A 22870-nucleotide genomic window follows, 5' to 3' on the forward strand; every position below is an offset into this window, starting at 1 on the left:
GTTGTTTTAAAAATTGCCTTTATTATACTTTGCATAATAATGACTTAGATATGCACATTGTCTACTCTAAACCCTAAGTTCTCTGTGTGCTCTTCGAAAGATCTTAGATGTTCAAAGAAGACGATGTGTACAATGTTGAGCTGACTACTCTCAACACATTGAACGTTACGACTGAGTTCTTTAAAAGTACCATCTTCCTCCATTTCAACCACTGGATGGTGAGAACAAATTAAAAAGAAAGGTCAAGTACCTGAGGGGGAAGGAGAGCAATGAAGAGTTAAAACAAGATTAAAACGTGATCAGAATACATCAAAGAGGACAATAAAAGTTCTTGACCCTAGAATGAAATTAATCAACATAATTTAGTCAGTAATAACTTAAGACATTGTATTTGTTTAAAAATCTATCTGGTGAATGATTTTCTATAAGCATGACGATCTGAAAAAGAACCACCTAAGCATCTATATATGACATTACTCAATCAATCCTAACCTGATGAGCAGAAATAGGAAAGTCAATGTTGAAAACTGCATGGTGTTCGTCACATCTCTGAACCCTTTGGCAACAGTTCACCGTCAGGACGCTATTTTACCACACGATTCTTCCTCTGAGGGACCTGAGGACGTGGCTGGGCAGTAGAAAGCAGAAGACTCACCATGTTGTCCAGCTGTATCCAGTGCACCTCATTGCTAGAGCTGACTCGAGACTGCTGGGTCTGCAGAGTGTATGGGAAGGAGCTCACCTGGAGCACCAGGAGGTTAAAAGCTTCTAGAACTTCTCTGCAGTTAATGACTCTATCAGCCAATCCATGACTGGGTTCACCGTGAGACAAGGATCCTGAAATGACACTGAAGAAATGTCCAAAGTCAAGTGATCACCTTCCTCTTTGACGGTTTAGATGCAGAAGCAGGCACCCAAATGGACACACTGTTTTAGTTCTCATTTTTCTTGCTCTTTTCACAAGGCACAGGAGTAGCAACAACTGAAATTTCATTTGGAAGAGAAATAACTCAGGCTCCTTCCTTCCAGTTTCAGGGATATCGCCCCCACCCCCTTTCAGTTTGCCCTTGTTACACCTCCAAATAGTTAAGAAGGATCCACTTGATTTCCGAAGCTCACCAGAATGAGGGAGCTTCTCCATTAAAACATGGTGCTTAAATCCTTGGCAACAATCTGTATCCTAGAGAGGCCCAGAGCAGGAAGGGATCCGCACTGTGCAGAAGCACTCTCCTGTCTCCCTGGACACAATTCAATCTGCCCTGTCCAGGACCAAGATTTTCCCATCTTTATCATCTTCAGTTTCGCGTAATTTGGTTGTCCCAGGTGGCCAGGCAGCCTCCAACCCCCACATTGCTTTCTCATAGAAATAATGTTGATGTCCTGGGGAATAGATCAAGTACACAGAGACCCAGGATGTATCCTCAGAGGTTCCACAGCATATCGCTCTCTGAGTTTCAAAGAGGAGGGACATAAGGTCAGGGCATTCTCTCTGTTCAGAGAACTCTAGTAGCGGCAGAAAGGATTTTCTTTCTTTCCCCCCTGCCCAAAATTTCACAAGTTATCCCAGATTTTCTTTATATCTACCGATGGCTTAAGATTTCAGATTATGGAGTGCCAACACAGGCTGGCTTCTAAACAAGTGCTTCTGCCACAGACCAAAAAACAAAAACAGACGTACAGGAGTTGTTGTTTTGTTTTTTTAAACCTCAGTGCAACTTGCCCAAATGGACGTCTATAAATGTTTAATGGTGCCTCCAAATTTCCCTTTCCTTACATAGTGAGGAAGGATCCCAGTGGCACAGACAGTTAGCACTCAGCTGTTAACCAATAGGTTGGGAGTTTGAACCCACCCACTGCACCATGGGACAAAGGCCTGGCAATCTACTTCTATAAAGATCACAGCCAGGAAAACACTATGGGGCAGTTCTGTCATAGGGCGCCACTGTGGCCCTCAATCAACTCATTGGCAGCTAGCAAAAGCATGGGAAGGACAACCTACAACATGTAACATTCTAAGAGTATTTGCTCTCTTAGTCCATAGGAGCAAAGATGCAGCACCACCCAAGCCCCAGATAATTAAGATTCCACCTGGGAGCAAAAATGGCTCCACCCTTCATATTTACTGTTCGTTCAAAGAGGTGCCCACTGAAGAAAAATGGCAGATTGTAAACTGGAGAAACTTTTGGTTTTACTAGATGGTTCGCAGGCCACCTATTCCTTAACGCAGCCTGGCCAGTTAAGGAGAAGCTCTGGTGGTGAACTGGTTATGCACTGGGCTGCTAACTGCAAAGTCAGCAGTTTGAAACCACCAGCTGCTCCACGGGAAAAAGAAAGGCAGGGTTTTCCGCTCCTGTAAAAGTTACAGGCTTGGAAACTCACAGGGGCAATCCTACCCTGTCCTACAAGGTTGAGAGGAGTCAGTCGGCATTGACCTGATGGCAGTTTTTGGTTTGGACCATTTAAGGGTCTGCTGCTATGAAGGCAAGGGAACAGAGACAAGGACAAGGAGTAAGCACAAAAGTGGGAGGAAAACAAGAAAAACGGGAAGGAATAGATGAGGTGGAGGAAAGCGTGTAAGAAGTAAACAAAAAAATAAAGAAGGAAAGTAAATGTCTCTTCCAGGAGCTCATTCGTCTCGGCCTCCTTGTTACCACTCATTTTCTGAAGCATCAGGGTCCCCAGATGCTCTACAGGACAACATTTAAATTCATCCACAATCTAACTAAATAAAATCAACATTAAGTCTGTTTTTGAGAGCTGAGAGAGTAAGGAGAGGGTAGAAATGTTACCACTAGAAGATGGGGCTATTAGATCCTTGGACTTGATTATGTAACCACCACTGCGGGAGAAGAAATGCTGCGTATGCTCACTCTGAAGCAATCACCTCGTTAGTTCCACATGGGAGTTGTCATGAACCAGCACAAACAGGGTGTATGGGTTCTGCTTCACCCTTCTCATAAAAACGTCAAACTTGGTTTGAATCTCATTGTCCAGACGAACAACATATTTCTCTGCTCTCTGATGCGCTGTCCCATTTTCCTCCAGCCCCAAGTCTACAAGGACACCTGCCAATGAGAAAAGAAGAGTCCATCTGTTTAAATGCGCATGCGAGTACTGACGAGAGATGCCGGGGTGCAGTCTCAACAGATTACTGGGTATTAAGTGGATATAGAGAAAGCATATTTTTCCTTTTCATATCATCCACCACAATTGTGAGGAGAAAATATATTTCCTTTCCCCCATAATGTTCTTTTACACTGGTCCTACCACCTGCTACAGATGACAACCAGGAAGAGTCTCCTGCCCTCAGGGAAAGCAGTTGAATGTATGGACCTCTGTCCAGTTAAAGCCTGTCAAATAACTAGTGTAGGCTACTCTAGAGCGAAAAAAAATTTGAGTACAGTTATTGAACAGATTAATAGAACGACATAAGATTTCCTTCCCTCACATTTAGCAACAAAACACTGTAAAAAAAAGAATATAAAACACTATGTCTACAGCTATCCCCACTAGATTGAAAAGTGATTTTCCCAATATCAAGAGCGAGGGAAGCCCTCAAGGAGTACTGGATTTATGCACCAAGGTAGTAAAATTAATGTGATTTTCTAAGATTTGGGGTATTATAGGATTAATGGGAGTATTCTAAGAGAATAAGACTGTATTCTCAATATATTAGAAAAGACCGGGGCTTCAAAGAGTTCATGGGAAAAGTCTATTGTCTTTCAATTCAATTTTCTTTTTTTTTTTTTTCAATTAAATTTTCGATGACCTTGTTGAGTGCCTCTTGGATCTTCTAACAAGTGCTTTCAGCCCTGTACCATGACTTCTATCATAAAGCTACATCTTTAAAAAAATTTAAAAATTAATTTATTACAATTTTTGACTTTTTAATTTTTTAAAATGATTTATTTACTATTGACTTTTGAGCATTATTTTTAAAAGATTATTTTACTGGGGACCCTTACAGGTCTTATAACAACCCATACATCAATTGTATCAAGCATATTTATACATATGTTGCCATCATCATTTTATAAACATTTTTAAAACGTTTTATTAGGGGCTCATACACATTTTCTAAACATTTACTTTCTATTTGAGGCCTTGGTATCAGCTCCTCTCCCTGCTCCCCACTCCCCTAAAGTTACATCCTTAGGGTACATGCAAACAGCTAAAATGGTTCTAGGTCTATAAAACTATTATTGGGATAATTATTCAGAACACAAAATACTCTTCTAAAATTAAAATATTTTAAATGAATTGCTTACTTTGTACAATTAGAATTTTACAGTTCAACATGCAATTGTCACCTATATGTTGTAATATTAACAAGAGGGGTATTAAAAAGTTCATGGAAAATTTCTATTATCTTTTACACTTGATCTTAACCAAAAGGCCGAGAAGCGATAAGAAAATTTCTATTATCTTTTAATTCAATTTTCCCACCAGCTTTTTGAAGCTCCCTCATAGTTTTCAGTAGTACTAAAATGATACGCCTTCTACCACATGAAGAGTGTATTAGGCCAGAGGTGGATACAAAGCCCATTTTGCTTGCAAGCATTTTTCTTTAGTATCTCTTACCCTGAGATTTCTATTTCCCTACAGCCATGAGCCATACATTTCATTGTGTTCTTTTCCTTTTTTGAAGTAAATTCCCTGCCAAACCGGTTGAGTATTAGATAGCTATTTATTGAGCATCTGTGTCGGGCACTGTGGTAGGCAGAGAAGGATCCTTCTGCTGAGTGAGTGTCATGATGGAGACAAAGTGCCAGACTGCGAGGAGACCAGGCATAGAAAGAGGGTTTGCTTACAAGCTGGGGACTTCTGTTTCTCTGTACAATGGAGAGAGTAGCGCCAGCTGAGGATCGGCTGAGTGAAAGGGCATGCCGGTAAGAAAAGCCCCTCAGCTGTCACTAAAGAGGCAAAACTGTACACTCGAGACAGGCTGACTGCATGGCATTCGACATGCTGTCAATGGGAAAGGAAGTTCCATGAATCCTAGAGGCCATTCTCTTTCATCTGACATGTGGACGGGTCCATCCATGGCTGTGCCTCAGAGGCCAGCTGGCTCTGCACTGGCGTAGCTGGGTGTAGAGCAGACACCTCAGAGGTAATTTTTACTAACTGGGCCTTTTAAAGTAGATCCTTACCTTGAAATGTTAATTATTTATTTTTAAAAAAAATTAATCATTTTATTTGGGGGGGTGTTCTTACAAATCTTATGACAATCCATCACTCAATTGTATTAAGCATACTTGTACATTTGCTGCCATGAACATTTCCAAAATACTTTCTTTCTACTTGAGCCCTTGGTATCAGCTACTCTTTCTCCCCCGCCTCCCTCCTACCCTTGCTAATCCTTGATGAATTATATATTACTGTTATTTTGTATCTTACACTGTCCATTGTCTCCCTTAACCCACATTTCTGTTATTCGTTCCCCTGGGGGGTGGGCTATATATCCAACCTATGATGGGTTACCCCTTTCTCCCCCTTGCCCCTCCCACTCCCCTCAAGATATCGCTACTCCCACTCCTGTTCCTGGGGGTTTTATCTGTCCTGAATTCCTTGTGTTGAGAGCTCTTATCTGTACCAATATGTGTACTGTGGTCTAGCCGGATTTGTAAGGTAGAACTGGGTCATGGTAGTGGGGGTGGGGGACATTCAGGAAGCAGAGGAATAATGTATGTTTCGTTGGTGCTATACTGCATCCTGGTTGAAGTGTCCCTTCCTTGTAACCCTTCTGTGTGGGGATGTTCAGCTGTCTACATGTGGGCATTGGGTCTCCACTCCAACCCCAATTCATATAATTGTTTTGGATTTTTTGATACTTATTAACCTGTTCCTGTCAATACCTCATGTGGTCACACAGGCTGTTGTGCTTCTTCCATGTGGGCTTATTTGCTTCCCTGCAAGATGGTATCTTGAAAGTTTTAGACTTACTTTTATTTTTAAGTTTTGTTTGGTTATGAAAGTGATAGAAAAATAAATACATAAATAGAAAGTGATAGATACTTATCTTGGAGAAACTGGAAAGTACAGAGATATATTAAAAAAGAAAAACGTATCCATGATTCTTTAACCCCAAATAAGTCACTAACATTTTTTTGTTGTTGTTTGTATTTCTCTGGTGTTTTTCCTATATGTGTGCTACCAAGCTCACATTAAAAAAATCATTTTATTAGGGGCTCATACATCTCTTATCATAATCCATACATACATACATCAATTGTGTAAAGCTCATTTGTATATTCATTGCTCTCATCATTCTCAAAACATTTGCTCTCCACTTAAGCCCCTGGCATCAGCTCTTCATTTTCCCCTTCCCTCCCCACTCCCTCATGAACCCTTGATAATTTATAAATTATTATTTTGTCATATCTTGTCCTGTCCAATGTCTCCCTTCACTCACTTTTCTGTTGTCTGTCCCCCAGGGAGGAGGTCACATGTAGATCCTTTTAATCGGTTCCCCCTTTCCAACCCACCCTCCTTCCATCCTCCTGGTATCGCCACTCACATCACTGTTCCTGAAGGAATCATCCGCCCTGGATTCCGTTTTTCCAGTTCCTATCTGTACCAGTGTACATCCTCTGGTGTAGCCGGATTTCTAAGATAGAGTTGGGATCATGATAGTGGGGGTTGGGGGAGAATTTAGGAACTAGAGGAAAGTTGTATGTTTCATCGTTGCTACACTGCATCAGCTCACATTTTTTAAACTGACCTTCTACCACCACCCCCGAGTTTCTCTCCTCTTTTTACTCTAAAGTAGAACCAAACTGTCATTATTTGCTTATAAACAGGTCTGTATAGAAAATATAAAATAATCCACAGATAAACCAATAATGTGGATAAGAATTTAAGTTGCTAGGAACAAAATTAATTTACAAAAATTAGTTCCATTTCTATACACCAAAAATCTTAAATAAGATTTTTGTCCTATTTACTATTTATGGACTTTAAGAACTATTTACTAAATTACCAAGGACACATGAGGGAGGGAAAAAAAAAAAGAGGACCTGATGCAAAGGGCTTAAGTGGAGAGCAAATGCTTTGAGAATGATTGGGGCAGGGAATGTATGGATGTGCTTTATACAATTGATGTATGTATATGTATGGATTGTGATAAGAGTTGTATGAGTCCCTAATAAAATGTAAAAAAAGAAAAGAGGAGAAAAAAAATGATTAGGGCAAAGACTGTACAGATGTGCTTTATACAATTGATGTATGTATGTGTATGAACTGTGATAAAAGTTGTATGAGCCCCTAATAAATTGTTAAAAAAAAAGAACTATTTACAATAACAAAAATATGAACTATCTAGGAATAAATTTTACAAAAGGTACATAAGACCTTTATGGAGAAAATGATTCAACTATTAATGATGTTAATGAAGAATTAAATAGAACTATAGCATATAGTTAAAATTAAATTCTGTCCAAATTTATCTAGAGATTCAATGTAATTCCAATAAGCATTCAAATATTTCTTTAGCCTGATAAAAATATTTTAAGATGTTTGACAGCAGAGCCAGGAACCAAGATAGTTAAGATAGTCCTGAAGTACACAAGGTTGATAGTCCAAAAAGAGTGCTTACCTCACAGATCTTGGCTTCTAAATACCATTGTTTAGTAAAAGAAACCAAGGATCCTTGGAAAACAGGTTATTTCAGGGCTGAGCGGGGGAAATAAAAGACAATCCTAGAGGGAACTGATCACATTCATCAACATATAACACCCCTATGCCCCAGGGTGATGACCAACAGAAACAGGGGTGAAGGGAGACAGTGGACGGTGTAAGATATAAAAACAATAATGATTTATAATTTAACAAGAGTTCATGAGGGTTGAAAGGTACTGGAGGATAGAAAAAATGAGGAGCTGATACCAAGGGCTCAAGTAGAAAGGAAATGTTTTGAAAAGGATGATGGCAACATATGTACAAATGTGCTCAACACACTGGATGTACGGATTGTTATAAGAGCTGTAAGAGCCCCCAATAAAATGATTAAAAAAATACAACCCTAGAATGTCTTCTGATCCCAGAAAGCAAGAAAGTACAGAAAAAGAATGGGGCATGTGAAGAAAAAGCATTCCCCTAAGGAACTCCCTATGGCCCAAACTGGAATGATTTGAGCAATAAAATAAATGATCATAATGTTGGGAATAATTCATGAAGCAAGGTACAACTATTGGCCTTTCCCCATCCAGAGTGAATCAAGAGTGAAAAAAGGCAAAGATGTCTGGAAACGATCTAAACATGGTGGAATGTCACCTCGAGCTTCCACACTGTGCACAGGGAGATGGCGCCTAGCTAGCACAGCTGACTACTCTGGAAAGGATTAAGATGAGAGCTCCTGGGCAGAGAGGGAAGAAAACGTGGAACAAAACTCTAATGAAAAAAGATCAGGCTTACTGGTCTAAAAGGGAACCCCTGATGCTATAGCCTTTGTTTTTTCTGGCAGGTCTTGTTGAGTCGGTTCTGGTTCCTAACTAAAACCCTTAAGTCACCTTTAACCTTTTAAGCTACGACTGTGGCTCAACTTTCAGCCCAACTATACACAGGTCTGTAAGGTGAACAACAACAATCTGTGAGGTATGTGCAGCTTAGAACAGGAGTCAGCAAACTTCTGAAGTGGAGTGGCTAATCCTGTCTCTCACAGTAATTTTAAAATTATCTGAGAGCCATAAATATATTTTTACAAACAAATGAAATCACTATGATCTGAATAATATCATTTAAAATTTTTCAATTTTAATCCAGAGCCACAAGTACCTACTGAAAGAGCCAAATAAAACTCCTGAGCAAGTTTGCTGAGGACCCCTGGCCTAGAACAATCAACCATAAGAGATCAAAGGCCCACATGTGCCCAGGGATAAAGCTTTGAAGACAGGAAGGGATAGTAGTCACAGGGAGGGAGAGGGGAGTGCTCTATCTGGTAGAGATTGCAATCAAGGCATAAATCAAGATGTGTATGAAGTGTTGAACGGATAACCATTTGTTCTATAAATTTTAAAATCAAAATAAAAGTTGAAAAAAATGCTTAAAAAACCCCATGAAATGAACTAAAAACCCGTGTTCAAACAAACTGTACATGCTGTGTAATTCTATTAACCTCCACAGTGACCAAGAGGCAGGTGCTCCACCAGAACAAGGGATACTCCCTGGTTTAAAATCAGGAAAAGTACTCATCCGGGCTATATCCTTTTACCATTAATCATTCAAGGTGTATGCTGAGAATATACTCATGTGTAAGCTGGGTTTTCAGCACATTTTTAATGCAGTTTTTGTGGTAAAATTTTGGTGCCTCGGCTGACATTCAGATCCGTTATACTGGAGTGTACACAGGATCCCGAGGAGCTTAAGTGCATGCCAAAGAGCATGGCTCAGGATGGGCGGAATGCGCAGATGACACAACCTTGCTTGCTGAAAGAAAGGCAGAGTTGAAGAACTCTGATGATGAAATTCAAGGACCGAAGCCTTCAGTTATTGTGAATTATAACGCAACATAAAATAAAAATCCTCACAACTGAGTTAACAGCCAATATCATGATAAGCACAGAAAAGAGCGAAGTTGTCGAAGATTTCATTTTACTTGGATTCACAACCCATGGATTAATCGGATTCAACGCTCACGGAAGCGGCAGTCGAGATGAAATGATTGATTGCATTAGGCACATGGGCTGCACAGGACCTCTTTAAGGTGTTGAAGAACACGGATGTGACTATGAGCACTAGGGTGTGCCCAACCCAAGACATGGCATTTTCATTCACCTCACATGTACATGGAAGACAGAAGACTGAAGAAAAACCGATGCATCTGAATTAAGGTGCTGGCAAAGAATACTGGAAGCACGACCAACCGCCAGAAAAACAAATGAGTCCTGTCTTGCAGGTGCCGGGATGCTCCTTAGAAGCAAGGAGGGGGAGACTTCATCCCACGTCCTTGGGATATGTTAGCAGGAGAGCCTAGTCCCTGGAGAAGGACATTACGCACGGTAAAATGGAAGGTCGGTGAAAAAGAGGACGCTCCTCCATGGGATGCACTGAGGGCTCAAACATGGTAGCTGTGAGGGCAGCAGTGTTTCTCTCTGTTCTTAGGGTGGCTATGAGTCAGAACAGACTTGACAGCATCTAACAACAACAGGTCAAAAGTCTAGGTACCTGTGCTATTTTTCAATCCACATGCAATCCCCCCCATTTACAGCATACAAACGTACTGCCATTGCACCAACATATGCACAGCGGCCTGAGAGCAAAGAGTAAAACTGCCCATAAGGTTCCCAAGGTTGTAACTTCATGGAAGTGGTATGTGTCTCCTGTGGGGCAGCTAGTGGATTCAAGCTACTGAACTTTTGGTGAGAAGTCAAACCCTTTAACCACTATGCCACTGGGTGCAATCGACCGATTTATAGTGTACAATTCAATGGCTTTTTAACATGGTCTGAGTTATACAGCCATCACTGCAATCAATTTTAGAACATTTCCTCACCTCCCAAAGAAACTCTAAACTCTTGAACCATCAACCCTGAATTCTCCACTACCCTCCCTCTAACCCTAAGCAACCACTAATCCACTTTCTGTCTTTATATATTTGCCTACTATGGGCATTTAATACAATGGAATCATACACTATCTGGTCTGTGTGATTGGCTTCTTTCACTCGAAATAATGTTTTCAAGTTTTATCCATGTTCTAGCATGTATCAGTACTAAATTTCTTTTAAATAACAAATTAATGTTCCAATGCATGCATACACTACAGTTATGTGCTTATGCACTATCAATCGATGGTGTTTTGAATGGTTTCTACTTTTTAGCTATTATAAATAATACTGCCATGCATATTTATATACAAATTTTTGTGTGAGCAGGTGTTTTCATTTGTCTCCCATCAAACCTAGGCGGATAATTTCTAGTTCATGTGGTAACTTCATATTTAACTGTTCGAGGAATTGCCAGACTGCTTTCAGAACAGCTACACCATTCCATGTTCCCATCAACGGTGTATGAGATTCCAATTTCTCCACGTCCTCAGGCGGTACTATATGTCTTTTTAATTATAATCATCCTAGTGTATGTGAACCAGTATGTCAGTTCTTCCCAAATTGACCTACAGAATCAATGGACTATCAAAATTCCTGCTGACTTCTTTGCAGAAATTGACAAGCTGATCCTGGAAACCCAAGGGACTAGATGGTCAATACTGAGAAAGAACAAAGTTGGAGGACTCTCACTTCCCAATTGCAAACGTTAGTAAAAGGCTACAGCAATCAATGTGGTAAGGCACTGACATAAGGACAAAGAGATCAATAGAATAGATTTGCTTAACCCAGGGCTCCTTTCATGGGAACAGAAGGGAGAAATCACATCCTCTTAGACCATTTCCCTGAAACCCTAAAAGGGAAGCAGATATTTTTCTATCATTTAAGGGCATCAAGGAGACTCTTAATAGCACAAAGGCTTATATGCTCAGTTGCTAACTGGATGGCTGGAAGTTCTAGTCATCCCAGAAGTACCTGGAAAGGAAGGCTTGGAGAACGACTTATGGAAAACGAGGCATAAAATCCGTACGGTGCACAGTTCTTCTCTGACACCCATGGGATCATGTTTGGAGGTGAAGGGAGAACAAAATCAAGGGCATCAAAGGGCAGTAAAAGCAAGAGCACACATGCCAAGTCTACAACACCAATAGGTACCACTATCAAAGGCAACGAAGGTGAAAAGTCCGAAGGAGAAGCCAGAATCCATGACAAGGAGATAATTGGTTTGGATATCAAGTGAAATGACCGGGGCAATCTAAACTGTCCAGGTATAATTAAAAACGGACTCCTCTTTAATTATCATCACTATCACTCATCTCAATGTCCTGTAACAACATTTCCTCTTTGTTTGGAGAGAAACAAGTATTCTGATCAGTAGGTTTTTATTCTTTGATATTTTAAAAATAAGAACTTTTTTTAATTTCTAAATTTTTATTCCCAGCTGATTTTTTTGGTTCTTTTCATTAAGAAGACATCCTAAAGAGAAACAAAACTGGTCTGAGTTTCAGCTGTTTGTGTGAGTCTGGGCACTTCAGAGAAACAAATCCAAAGCAACTCATGTATGAGAGAGTTTTATATGAAGGTTAGTGCTCATCAAGGAAACGTCCCAACCCAGTGCTGCCCAAGACCACAAGTCCAACATTAACCCATATGTCCAACACCAATCCACAAAGTCCTCCTCCATCTCACAAAACAGACGCAATGATGCCGGCTGCAGGAGGAAAGCCAAGCCAGTGAATGTGTAAACATCTCAGAGCTGGCAGGGATCTCCACACGGCTGCTCCAGCACTCAGGGCTGCATCGGGGTAGGTCCATGTGGCTTCTCCCTCAGTGGTGTCTTGCAGGAAGTGAGCCTTGCCACCTAAAGCAGGGAACTGGCTAAGGCAAGCTGTACCCTGGTCCGACCATCACAAAGCAAGAGACCCGAGAACTAGAAAGGCGAGGCTCACTGAGCCATTTATCCCTCCGCCCTTCAATTAACCCCACATGTGTTTATCAGCCAGGTTGGCACAATAAACTATCTCACTGTTTATCTTCTCTATGGATCAAATTAAAATTTCCAAAGCACTGGTACACACAAACATTCTAAGGTTTTGAATATCCAGAAAATATTTCATCATTAGAGTATATCAAGTTTTTAAATAGTAGTATAGCTATGACTATTCCTTCACCCTGACAATCTCTTTTTAGCCATTAAATAACCTGGGATTTAAAACAGCTGGTTTAAAACCTTGCTAGTAACTGCTTTCTGGGTCCACTGTGTTAACAATCCCTTTGTCTTCTGGTGACCAGTTGGCTCCATTTGTCCTCCCAATGGGAGAGAATTCTTGAATCTGCATTTGGTGAGATTTGTCTATGAGGGTATATACACGTCTGCACTGTTTGGCTGGGTCAAGGAGAGGAGCAGCATAAAATTACCCAAGAACAAGATTCTAAACACACAGATAACCCAGTGCCCTGTGTCACTGACATACACTCCTGATGTACGCACATGAAGGCCTCTCTATTTATGGCCCAGACAGATTTCTGAAACATATTTATAACCAAATTTGGTCTTGACAGAAGACAATCAAACCTTAAATATTAATTTCATTACTTCCTTTTGAAAACATCTAAGTTAAAATTCAAGGTCGCAGTGAGAGAAGAGATTATGGCATGAGTTTATGAGGATGAAGAGAGCATGGAGTCCAGAGCCAAGGCAGAAGGATCAGGAGAGCAGACCAGAAAGTTACAGACATGTATCCCACTCAGTTTCTGGATTTGGAAGTAAGAAGTTTGTTATCTAAAATTTTAGGGTGCCTTTGGAGGGTCTGCAGGGAGGGGAAACGTGGGCAGCATGGTCATTTGCTAGGAGAGAAGAATGATGTCAGAAGTTTGAACGAATGAAATGGAGTCTGAAAAAGCAATGGAAAAGAAAACTAACAACCCACTAAAGAATGTATTATGGCACCGATGGGAAAGGCGGATTCTTTTTCTCCTCTCGTATTCAGTATCAAAATATGTAGGAAGGGGCCCTCTGGTCTGAAATCGGGACTATCTGAATCTAAGACTCTCGAATCCAACCGGGTCCAGAATATGCCCACAAAGCTGCTACAGTCATGGAGGTAAAGGTGTCTGAGGTGAGGAGCTTAAAGCACAAAAGCACTTCAAAAGCCCATGGAAAAACTCATCATCTTTTTTTAAAAAACATTTTATTAGGGGCTCATACAACTCTTATCACAAGCCATACATATACATACATCAATTGTATAAAGCGCATCTGTACATTCTTTGCCCTAATCATTTTCAAAGCATTTGCTCTCCACTTAAGCCCTTTGCATCAGGTCCTCATTTTTTCCCCTCCCTCCCCGCTCCCCCTTCCCTCATGAGCCCTTGATAATTTATAGACTGTTATTTTGTCATATCTTGTCCTATCCGGAGTCTCCCTTCACCCCCTTCTCTGCTGTCCATCTCCCAGGGAGGAGGTCACATGTGGATCCTTGTAATCAGTTCCCCCTTTCCAACCCACTCACCCTCTACTCTCCCAGTATCACCCCTCACACCCCTGGTCCTGAAGATATCATCCACCCTGGATTCCCTGTGCCTCCAGCTCCTGTATGCACCAGTGTATAACCTCTGCTCTATCCAGTCTTGCAAGGTAGAATTCGGATCATGGTAGTTGTGGGGAGGAAGCATTCAGGATCTGGGGGAAAGCTGTATTCTTCATCGGTACTACCTCACACCCTGACTGACTCATCTCCTCCCCCTCAATCATCTTCTAAATCCATGTTTGTATGAACTTTTTGAAGTCCTCCTGAGAAGCTAGGATTTTGGTTGAGTCCTGTATCTGGATACGGAAGTCACTGGGGATGGTGGCAAAAAAGAATGAATCAGTTGCCAACACCTTCTACGAAGCAGAGGTAAGTACCAGGCAGCTAACCCTGGACTGACCACAGGTGTTTGTTCAGTTACATTTCTACAAAGGAACCTCTGGTGTGTCTCTTTTACATCTCAGGGCACAGTGGGTTCCCAGAACGTTCTGCCTTGGGTTCCCTGCTTTCTTTGCCACTGTACAAGAAGCACAGTTTTTCGTGTAAAATTTAGATGACAGAAGGAGAAAGGTATAACGTGGATGAGATCAAGAAAATACATTTCTAAAAGCGAGAATCTGGTCCTCTTTTTGCTTCCCTTCCTAATCTCCTGTTGTTGCTACTTGCTGCCAAGTCATCTGATTCATGGTGACTCTGTATAATGCTGCTCAGCTCTGTTCTACCGTTTTCACTGCTGTATGTTGTGGCTACGTGTTCAACTTTCATCCTGGGGACTCGTCTTCTGTTGCAATTTCTTGGTTACTTTCTGGAAGTTCACCAGACCAATCTCTCTGATCTGTTTCAGTTTGGAAGTGCCACTGAAAACCATGCACCATGGCACTGGAAATGCTGGTGGCATCGTTTCCATCATCACAGCAACACACACATCACGACAATATGATGAACTTGACAGATGGCCAGTGGTACTAATCTCTACCATTTCCTGAAAACTTCCTTATGTTTATTTAGATAGAGGAATCGATAGTTCTACAACTGAGATGTCTCCCTGGTTCTTTTGTGATCATGTATGTGTTCCAAGTGTCAAGTCTGTGTCATTCCCTTGAGTATGACATCGAACACTTGATTTGGCACTGTCAAATCTGCTTGGATCCCCTCCCTGCAGGCTCCCATCTACTCATTTTAAAAGAAAAAGCAAGCAACCAACCATCCCAAAAACTCCCCCAAACAAGCCCATTGCCATAGATTCTGACTCAGCAACCCTTCATGGAGTTTCCGAGACTGTCCGTCTTTAGGGAGCAGACAGCCTGGCGTTTTCCACGTGGAGTGGATACTAGTGTGAACTGTTACGTTTGGAGTAATTAGCAGCCCAATGCTTATCCTACAGCACCACTGCAGAAAAATGGGTTCACTCTTAAATATTACTCTAGGTCTTCCCTTAGAAAATAGATTTTAACTGAAAATGCGACAAACATTTGGTGTCTGTTGTGCCATAAGCAAGACAACATATTTCTTGCCTATTTTGCATTTCATCAAGGAGGCAGATCAGTAACTACAACACTGTCAGTTGTGTGATATTATTGTTATTCACTTCCTGCTGTCCTCCTACACACCTGGAATTGAAAGTGGTTTTCATTAGATTGTAACAATATCATAGTATTCTAAATTCTACAATTTAGGCGTCTTCTCAATTAGAAGAATTATAGTACAACTTATCTAATTAGAGTGAAAGTATTTCATTCAGTCTAAAAATTCCTTTGCTACTTCTCCACCAATTACTCCTGCAATTACAAATCTACTTTGGGCAAATTTGAAAATGTTTACACCACTGCAGGGATTCTTTAAAAAGTATCATTTCAACCTTCAAATTCATTCCATAATGTTTCCTGTTCTTTTTTAGAACTGACGATGTGTCTTGAGCTTCATTTTGTGTTGGGTTTGCTTTGGGCTTTCAGAACTAAATGAACTGCCGAGGCTGCACCCTTTCTGCAGGCCCTGGCTGCTTGCTCTGGCTGCCTTTCTCTTTTCCTGGCCCTCTGGCTGCTGAAGCACTAGCTTTAGGGAAAGCACATGGAACCAGGAAATGGAGGACTTGGTAATCAACATTCTCTCTGCCCCTTTGTTTCCTCCAACTCTCTAACCCAACAGGATGTCGGGCCTGAGTGGAGCTCTAAATGAGACTCAGGCATTATAAATATATTTTAATAAAAGGTCCTGCCCCAAGGAGCTAACCTCTGTAACCTTAAGCAACAACCCAAGATCTTCTTGGTTCAGCGGGTGATTACATTAAGAAGAAATATGAGGAAAACTGGCATGGTGATTTCTTGAAAACCCTGTTTTAATAACTATGATTTTAAAGATTCATTCCAGGAGATAATCTATGGCTGACGATGCGCTCTGCCCTGGAAATTTCCTTTTTCTCTTCACCCCTCTTATTGACTGGTATGTGTTTAAAAATAATGAAGACACTTAAATATTAAAATATGTAAATGTTTGCACGAGTCATTACATTATGGAACACTGCACATCCATTAAGAATGTTTACAAAATCTTTGAATGACTTGGAAAAATATTCACTCTATAACGTCCAATGAAAAACAAAGCCTGGAACAGAGAGCATTAAGCCATTTGTTAACAACCCAACTTTAACAGTGGTTATCCTTGGAAACTGAGGTTATGCATATTTAGATGTTTTTCTTCCTTTTGTTTTTCAGACTAAAGACTACATGATGTTTTTTCTCTATGTTCAAAGTGGAAAACATTATTTTTAAATGCATACAAGTCATTGTTTTTGTAGTGTCTCATTGCAAAAATTGCAGTATATATGCCAAAGCCAGATGTGTCTAATTTAAAAACACACTTAGCCTTGAGCTTTCCAATCTGTTCCTACCATTGGTTTTTCCAGATTCTAAGCTCATGTAACTAATCAAATTCTGGTACTTTATTGAGGGTTGTTGATCTTAAAATAGCTTCAGAAAAATCTGAGATCATCTGTCATAAGCAAAAGTTTGAATTTAGTGGGGAAGATTAGGGACAGGCTTCCAAGAGGTTATTTCAGGAAAAGGCACAGCAGAAAGTGCAACTGCTGACCTGGATGATTTCATCACTTCAAACAGGTGCTACGCTGTGTTTGCTCAAGCACGATTTGGGAAATCAGATCACAAACTCAGGAAGAACACACCTGCCAACTGTTCTAATTAAAGCGCCTCTAGGCGAAGGCACTCCTTCCCTGTCATGGAAATGGGAAATCCAAGAGAAATCCTAAATCCTGCTTACTGTTGGTGGGATGAAAGCCCATCTGTTCCTCACACTGGAGGGAAGCAGAAAGAACATGTGAACTGCCAGTGCCAGAGAGCTGTGAGAAAAGACATTTGACCTCAAGGACTGATCACTGATAAATCAGTCATTGCAAAAGGTCATTTTGTAACTTGCCATTCAGATTTTTAGAGGTCAGTAAAAGAGTATGCTCTGCTACCTCAAGTTTAGGATCCTTTCAACTTGCAAAAGACTACTTGTATGAGTCACCAAGTGAGGTTAAAGGCAAACCTACAGCCATCCAACGTGACACTCACAGCAACCTCTAGGACAGGGTAGAACTGTCCCATAGGAGTTCTGAGGCAGAAGTCTTTATGGATGCACCCTAAACTACATCTCTCTACTGGCAGAGTAGTTGGCAGGTTCAAACTGACAACCTTTTGGTTAGCTTAGCACCTGAGTGCTTTAACCACTTAGCCAACCCAGTATCAGTCAGCTCAGGACCTATGAAATGAACAACGACAGATTTCTTACAAAGCATTGCTACTTGTCTGACCAGCAACACTAGTATCACCTGGGAGCTTGTTAGGAATGCAGACGGAAGAGGAATCTGCATTTTAACGAGATCTCTATGTGACCTGTAAGTGTGCTGAAGTTCCAGGATCGCTGAATGACAGGTATGCAATAGCAACCACACTGAACGCACTTCTGAATGTTCCTGCGTTTTGACTGTGTGTTTGTATGTTTTCCTCCTCGTAGGAGCCCTGGTGGTAGAATGGTTCAAGTCCTTGGCTGCTCACCGAATGCTCCATGGGAGAATGATGTGGTGGTGTGTTTCGCTAAAGAATACAGCCTTCTCAGGAGCAGTAATGGGAGTAGTGTTATCATGAGGGTAGGGGGATGGTGAGAGTGGGGGTGGGGAGAAAGGGAGAACCCATGGAGGTTGGATATATAGCCCACCCCAAGAGGGCCGAATAACATAAACGTGTTAAAGGGAGACCATGAACCGTGTAAGACATGAAATAACAACAATATATAATTGATCAAGGATCACAAGACTGGGGGAGGGAGGGGGGAAAAAAGGACCTGATACCAAGGGCTCAAGTAGAAAGAAAATGTTTTGGAAATGTTAATGGCAACATATGCACAAGTGTGTTTAATATAACTGAATGATGAATTGTCATAAGAGTTGTAAGAGCCCCCATTAAAATGGTTAATAATAATAAAAAAAGAAAACAGCCTTGAAAACCTACGGGGCAGTCCTACTGTCCCATGGAGTCCTACTGTCCCATGGGGCCACTATGCATTTACATTCACTCGCTGGCAGTGGGTTTGGTTTTGCTTTGGTAAGATACTGGCAAACTCGGTATTTATAATTTCCCTTTAAAACCTAGTAGTACACTGGTACTATAGGAACTGGAAACACAGGGAATCTAGGACACATAAACCCCTCAGGACCAGTGGTGAGAGTGGCAAGATACCAGGAGGGTAGAGGGAAGATGGGGTAGAAAGGGGGAACCGATTACAAGGATCTATATGTAATACCCTCCCTGGGGGATAGGCATCAGAAAAGTGGGTGAATGGAGATGTTGGGCAGTGTAAGCAAGACATGACAAAATAATAAAAATTATTTATAAATTGTCAAGAGTTCATGAGGGAGGAGGGAATGGGGAGGGATGGGGAAAATGAGGAGCTGAAATCAAGGGCTCAAGTAGAAAGCAAATGTTTTGAGAATGATGATGGCAACAAATGCACAAATGTGCTTGACACAATGGATGTATGTATAGATTGTGATAAGAATTGTATGAGCCCCAATAAAATGATTTAAAAAACTAGTTGACAAACAAATAAAACCTAGTTGACAAAGTAAGCATTTTTCTTCTATCTCAATTTTCTAAATTCCTTACAACTTCTTGGGAAGCTATGAAAATTTTATTTTTGAAAGAGGTAGCATTTGCCAGAGACTGCTAACGTTTTTTCTCCTTATTTTTAATCTTTTCTAGGAAAAGATGTTTTCCTCTATACTTACTCTCTTAAAGTCATTAGAAGGAATTCCAATGTTCTGTTTTTTTAATCAGGTTTTTCACTGTTCCCATGAGGGGTGATGGCTTGGTTGAAATTGTGCTGGTGGTATGCTAAATGTCTAAGAATCCACTCCCCAGTATATTACCCGAGCACATATTTGTTTAGAAAGTTCAGGTGGTGTGGGTCCTGTCATCCCACTCAGGGATTTCCTGGTCTGGGAGAATTTCTCTTCGTAAACGACGAGATTCCAGTCCACTGATTAACTGAGTAATCATATCCAAGACTTACAGTATTGGACAAACATGTACATTAATTTAACCTTGATCTTGAAGGGGAAAAAGTCAGAGTACTTTGAGGGAATCCTTTCCTATAAAATCTGAAGCAGCATTTAAGGTGTTACTCTATTTTTTTATTATTATAAACAAGGAATTTTAAGTAATCTGTAAACATTTGATTCAAGTAAAACAAAAAAGCAAGGCATCTCTAAGGCTGGGTCTGTGTAGGGTCCATCTTACCCGACTGTCGAATCCGTTGAAGAGTTTGCTGGACCAGAACCTCCGATCTTGGGACAATGATGATGAAGTCCACTTTGCTGAAGTGCCCGAGGTCTAGGCTCTGGCTGCCGCTGTCTGCGATTGCACACACCTGAGATAATAGTTTTCTGGCAACTGTAAGCTGTGGCTGATAAATTTGGAAGGTTTCGTTATCTAAATCTAAAAAAAAAGTCACAAGAACAAGATTAATTTACTTCAGTGATGCCCACTCTAATCCATATGGACACACACACACACACCACATACTCTATCACTTAGACCCATATTTTATTCTCATTCTTTATTTTTATTTTTTCTTTATTTACTTGACCCAAGTCATGCATATTATTTTTTATTTGTTTCCAGCAGTTTTATTGGCACATAATTTACATATCATATAACTCAGCCATATCAAGGTGCGTTGAATAGTCACCACCACATCAATCTTAATACCCCCCATCCCTAGCCCTTACTGGATAAACAACCATTAACATGAGTTGTGCAATCTTAATCTATTAAGTTTGAAAAAGTTTGCTAATTTCCCTGCAACTTGGGTGAATGGATGCGCTCAGGGGTGGATGCGACAATGTAAGTGTATGATTTCAAGTCGATTGCCTCATAAATCACCAATTCAACTCCCTAACCCCCTGTCCAGAAAAGGAGGAATCAGACTACATTCTCGTGGTTAGAGGCAGGTTTCATCTCTAGAATCGGGAGGGGAGAGTTTCCGGTTTCCTTTAGGGATAGCTGCAGAGGTCAGGTGCTGTGTCCCTTTGAGCTTTTCTGATGGTATCACGGTGAACATTTCCTTACCAGCCAGGCAGCTGCAACATGGTCTGAAATTCTCCTCCCTGTGACTGTACAGCTTAGGGCATGGAGCCATGACCTCACCCTTCTTTCTACTCCCGAAAAGATGCTCACGACCTGGCTGGTCTAAGTGGTTCGGGACAACTCCCGTGCTGATGCTGTACAATTTGAACCGGCCTGACACTTGACAGCCATTGGCTACTCCATAGGTGACATGTTCAGATACAGTGCTCAGGTACTCGAGGCCTGCCAGTAGCTTTCTGCGACAAGTACCTAACCAGATACTTCATCTCATACATGAGTATGCATGAATACACACACCTTCCCCACACAAGGAAAAAGACCAGCCTACTGGGTTCAAACACCTACACAGGCAGTACTCAGTAACCGTTTAAAGGTCTTATCAGAAACAGAAGGCAATGAAGTTGAATCACAAGGGCCAAAGAAACTAGTTCTAGTGAGTATGTTCTAAAATCAAACAGCAATGCAACAAGGCAAAGATATTCACAATACTCCAGCTTCAGGTGGTCTCCCTACTACTTCAAAGAACTCATGGGAACAGGTTAAAGCAACTCAGATGAGTTCTGGACCTGCAATGACTACCCAGTAAGTCTATCTTTAGAGTCTGGCCGCCATTTCCTTTATTTCATGGGTAGGGGGCCAACACAAACGAGGGCATAATTTAAGATTCATAAAACTCAAATTTCATAAAATTATTTTATTAAATGAGTTTTGAAGATTTAGGAGGCATAAAAATACCTTATATTTGGGCATCGGTGAAACCTAAAAGTACTAGAATTGTAAAACTCTTAATAATTATTAAAAAAACAATGAATAGAACAACAATTTAGATCATCTGGATGTTAACTTTTTAAAAATAAAGTATCGCTCTGGTACTTGCATTTATTTCAATGAGCTGATGCCAAGCAACATTTCCCTTTCTGGCCTGAAGCAGTCCTAATACAAAAAGCAGGCATTCCTATCAGGTGAAGGCCAAATGGCTGTCAGCAGGGGCTTATATGGATCTGCTTCCTATCAACCCTTTCTCCTGTTTCTCTTCCTGGCCCCCAACCCCCATCCTTTCTTATGTTGTCTTTACCAACCAGTGAAGTGAGGGTGGAAATTGAACCCAGAGTAATCCAGCCTGATTAGACTCCTCGTCCCTCTCCCACTGCCTTCCCTGTCCTGGTCCTGTGTTCCCCTGAAACTTGTGGGGCTTGCTACCCCTGATATCTATGTGTTTAACAAGACAGAGCACCAAGGAAGACAGAGGGAGCCAGAGCCCTGCACAGTTCCCGAGGCCCTTAACCTTCACTAACAACTCTGCATAGAACTGGTGTATTAAGGGATGTACACTGAGAACCCCAGAATCTTTCAAAGAAAAAAGAACCCAAAACCAAACCAACAAGACAGAGAAATTGTTAAAATCTTGTACTTTGTTTTTTAATTCTGTGGGGCATTGGCTAAGAACAAGGTCTTTGATCTAGGCCACTAAGGATAAGGCATTTCTCACTGGGTCAGATTTATTGTAGGAGGTGAGGAGAAGTCTGTTAGGGTCTACAAGCCCTCAAAACCCTCAGAAGGACTTGGCTTCCATAATTCCTCGCCTAGGCCTGGCTGCCCCCCTCTCTTGGTTTGAGGCAACGTTACCCAGGGTTTGCGTGGGGATCATAGCAGCAGCCTCCTGAGGGGACACACATTCATTAAGGTCTCCGTTGAATGGGGTAACCACACTGTCTCCCCTTCTTTGTTGCATCTTTTCTAGCAGTTTGTCCAGGTCGTCACCTATTCCAAAATAAAGTAGAGACAAGGAGATTACAAGGAATGGCATGGCCTTATTTGTATCCGTCTCAAAGCCCTGCAACACAGCTGCTGAGTTCTCCTTAGGACTTGGGAGTCAGCCAGTTTTCAGGGTTATTTCTATAGAGGCTTCTTCAGAGCTAGTGCTAACCGTGTCCTTTCCCTGCATACGGTTTACATGCTTCTCCACACTTTCATTCTCCTGACCTTCAGTCTTTAAAGCAGGCGGGTCAGGACTACGAAGACTCCTCTGGGCATGTTAGGACATTGAGTCTGCAGGAGACCGAGGCTCACTCATGGTCACACAATAAATCAGTGACGGAGCCAAGGCTTGGGACACTGGTGCTAGTTTGTCTGTCCGGGGACCACGCTGTTGCCTTTTG

At 41.3% G+C, this 22870-nt stretch overlaps 1 protein-coding gene across 3 annotated transcripts in view; it reads right to left on the bottom strand.

Annotated features, from left to right (window-relative positions):
• GREB1L (GREB1 like retinoic acid receptor coactivator) overlaps window positions 1-22870 on the bottom strand; it is a 132130-nt gene that overhangs the window by 33154 nt on the left and 76106 nt on the right. For all 3 annotated transcript variants that reach the window (XM_075532695.1, XM_075532694.1, XM_075532693.1), the window contains 4 exons: window positions 22338-22472; window positions 19863-20060; window positions 2885-3065; window positions 656-848 (listed from right to left, as the gene is read on the bottom strand). In XM_075532695.1, coding sequence (XP_075388810.1) covers window positions 656-848; window positions 2885-3065; window positions 19863-20060; window positions 22338-22472 — 707 coding nt within the window. The remainder of the gene's footprint in view (window positions 1-655; window positions 849-2884; window positions 3066-19862; window positions 20061-22337; window positions 22473-22870) is intronic.

Source organism: Tenrec ecaudatus, chromosome 15 (assembly GCF_050624435.1).
Source record: "Tenrec ecaudatus isolate mTenEca1 chromosome 15, mTenEca1.hap1, whole genome shotgun sequence".
Taxonomy (NCBI): Eukaryota; Metazoa; Chordata; class Mammalia; order Afrosoricida; family Tenrecidae; genus Tenrec; species Tenrec ecaudatus.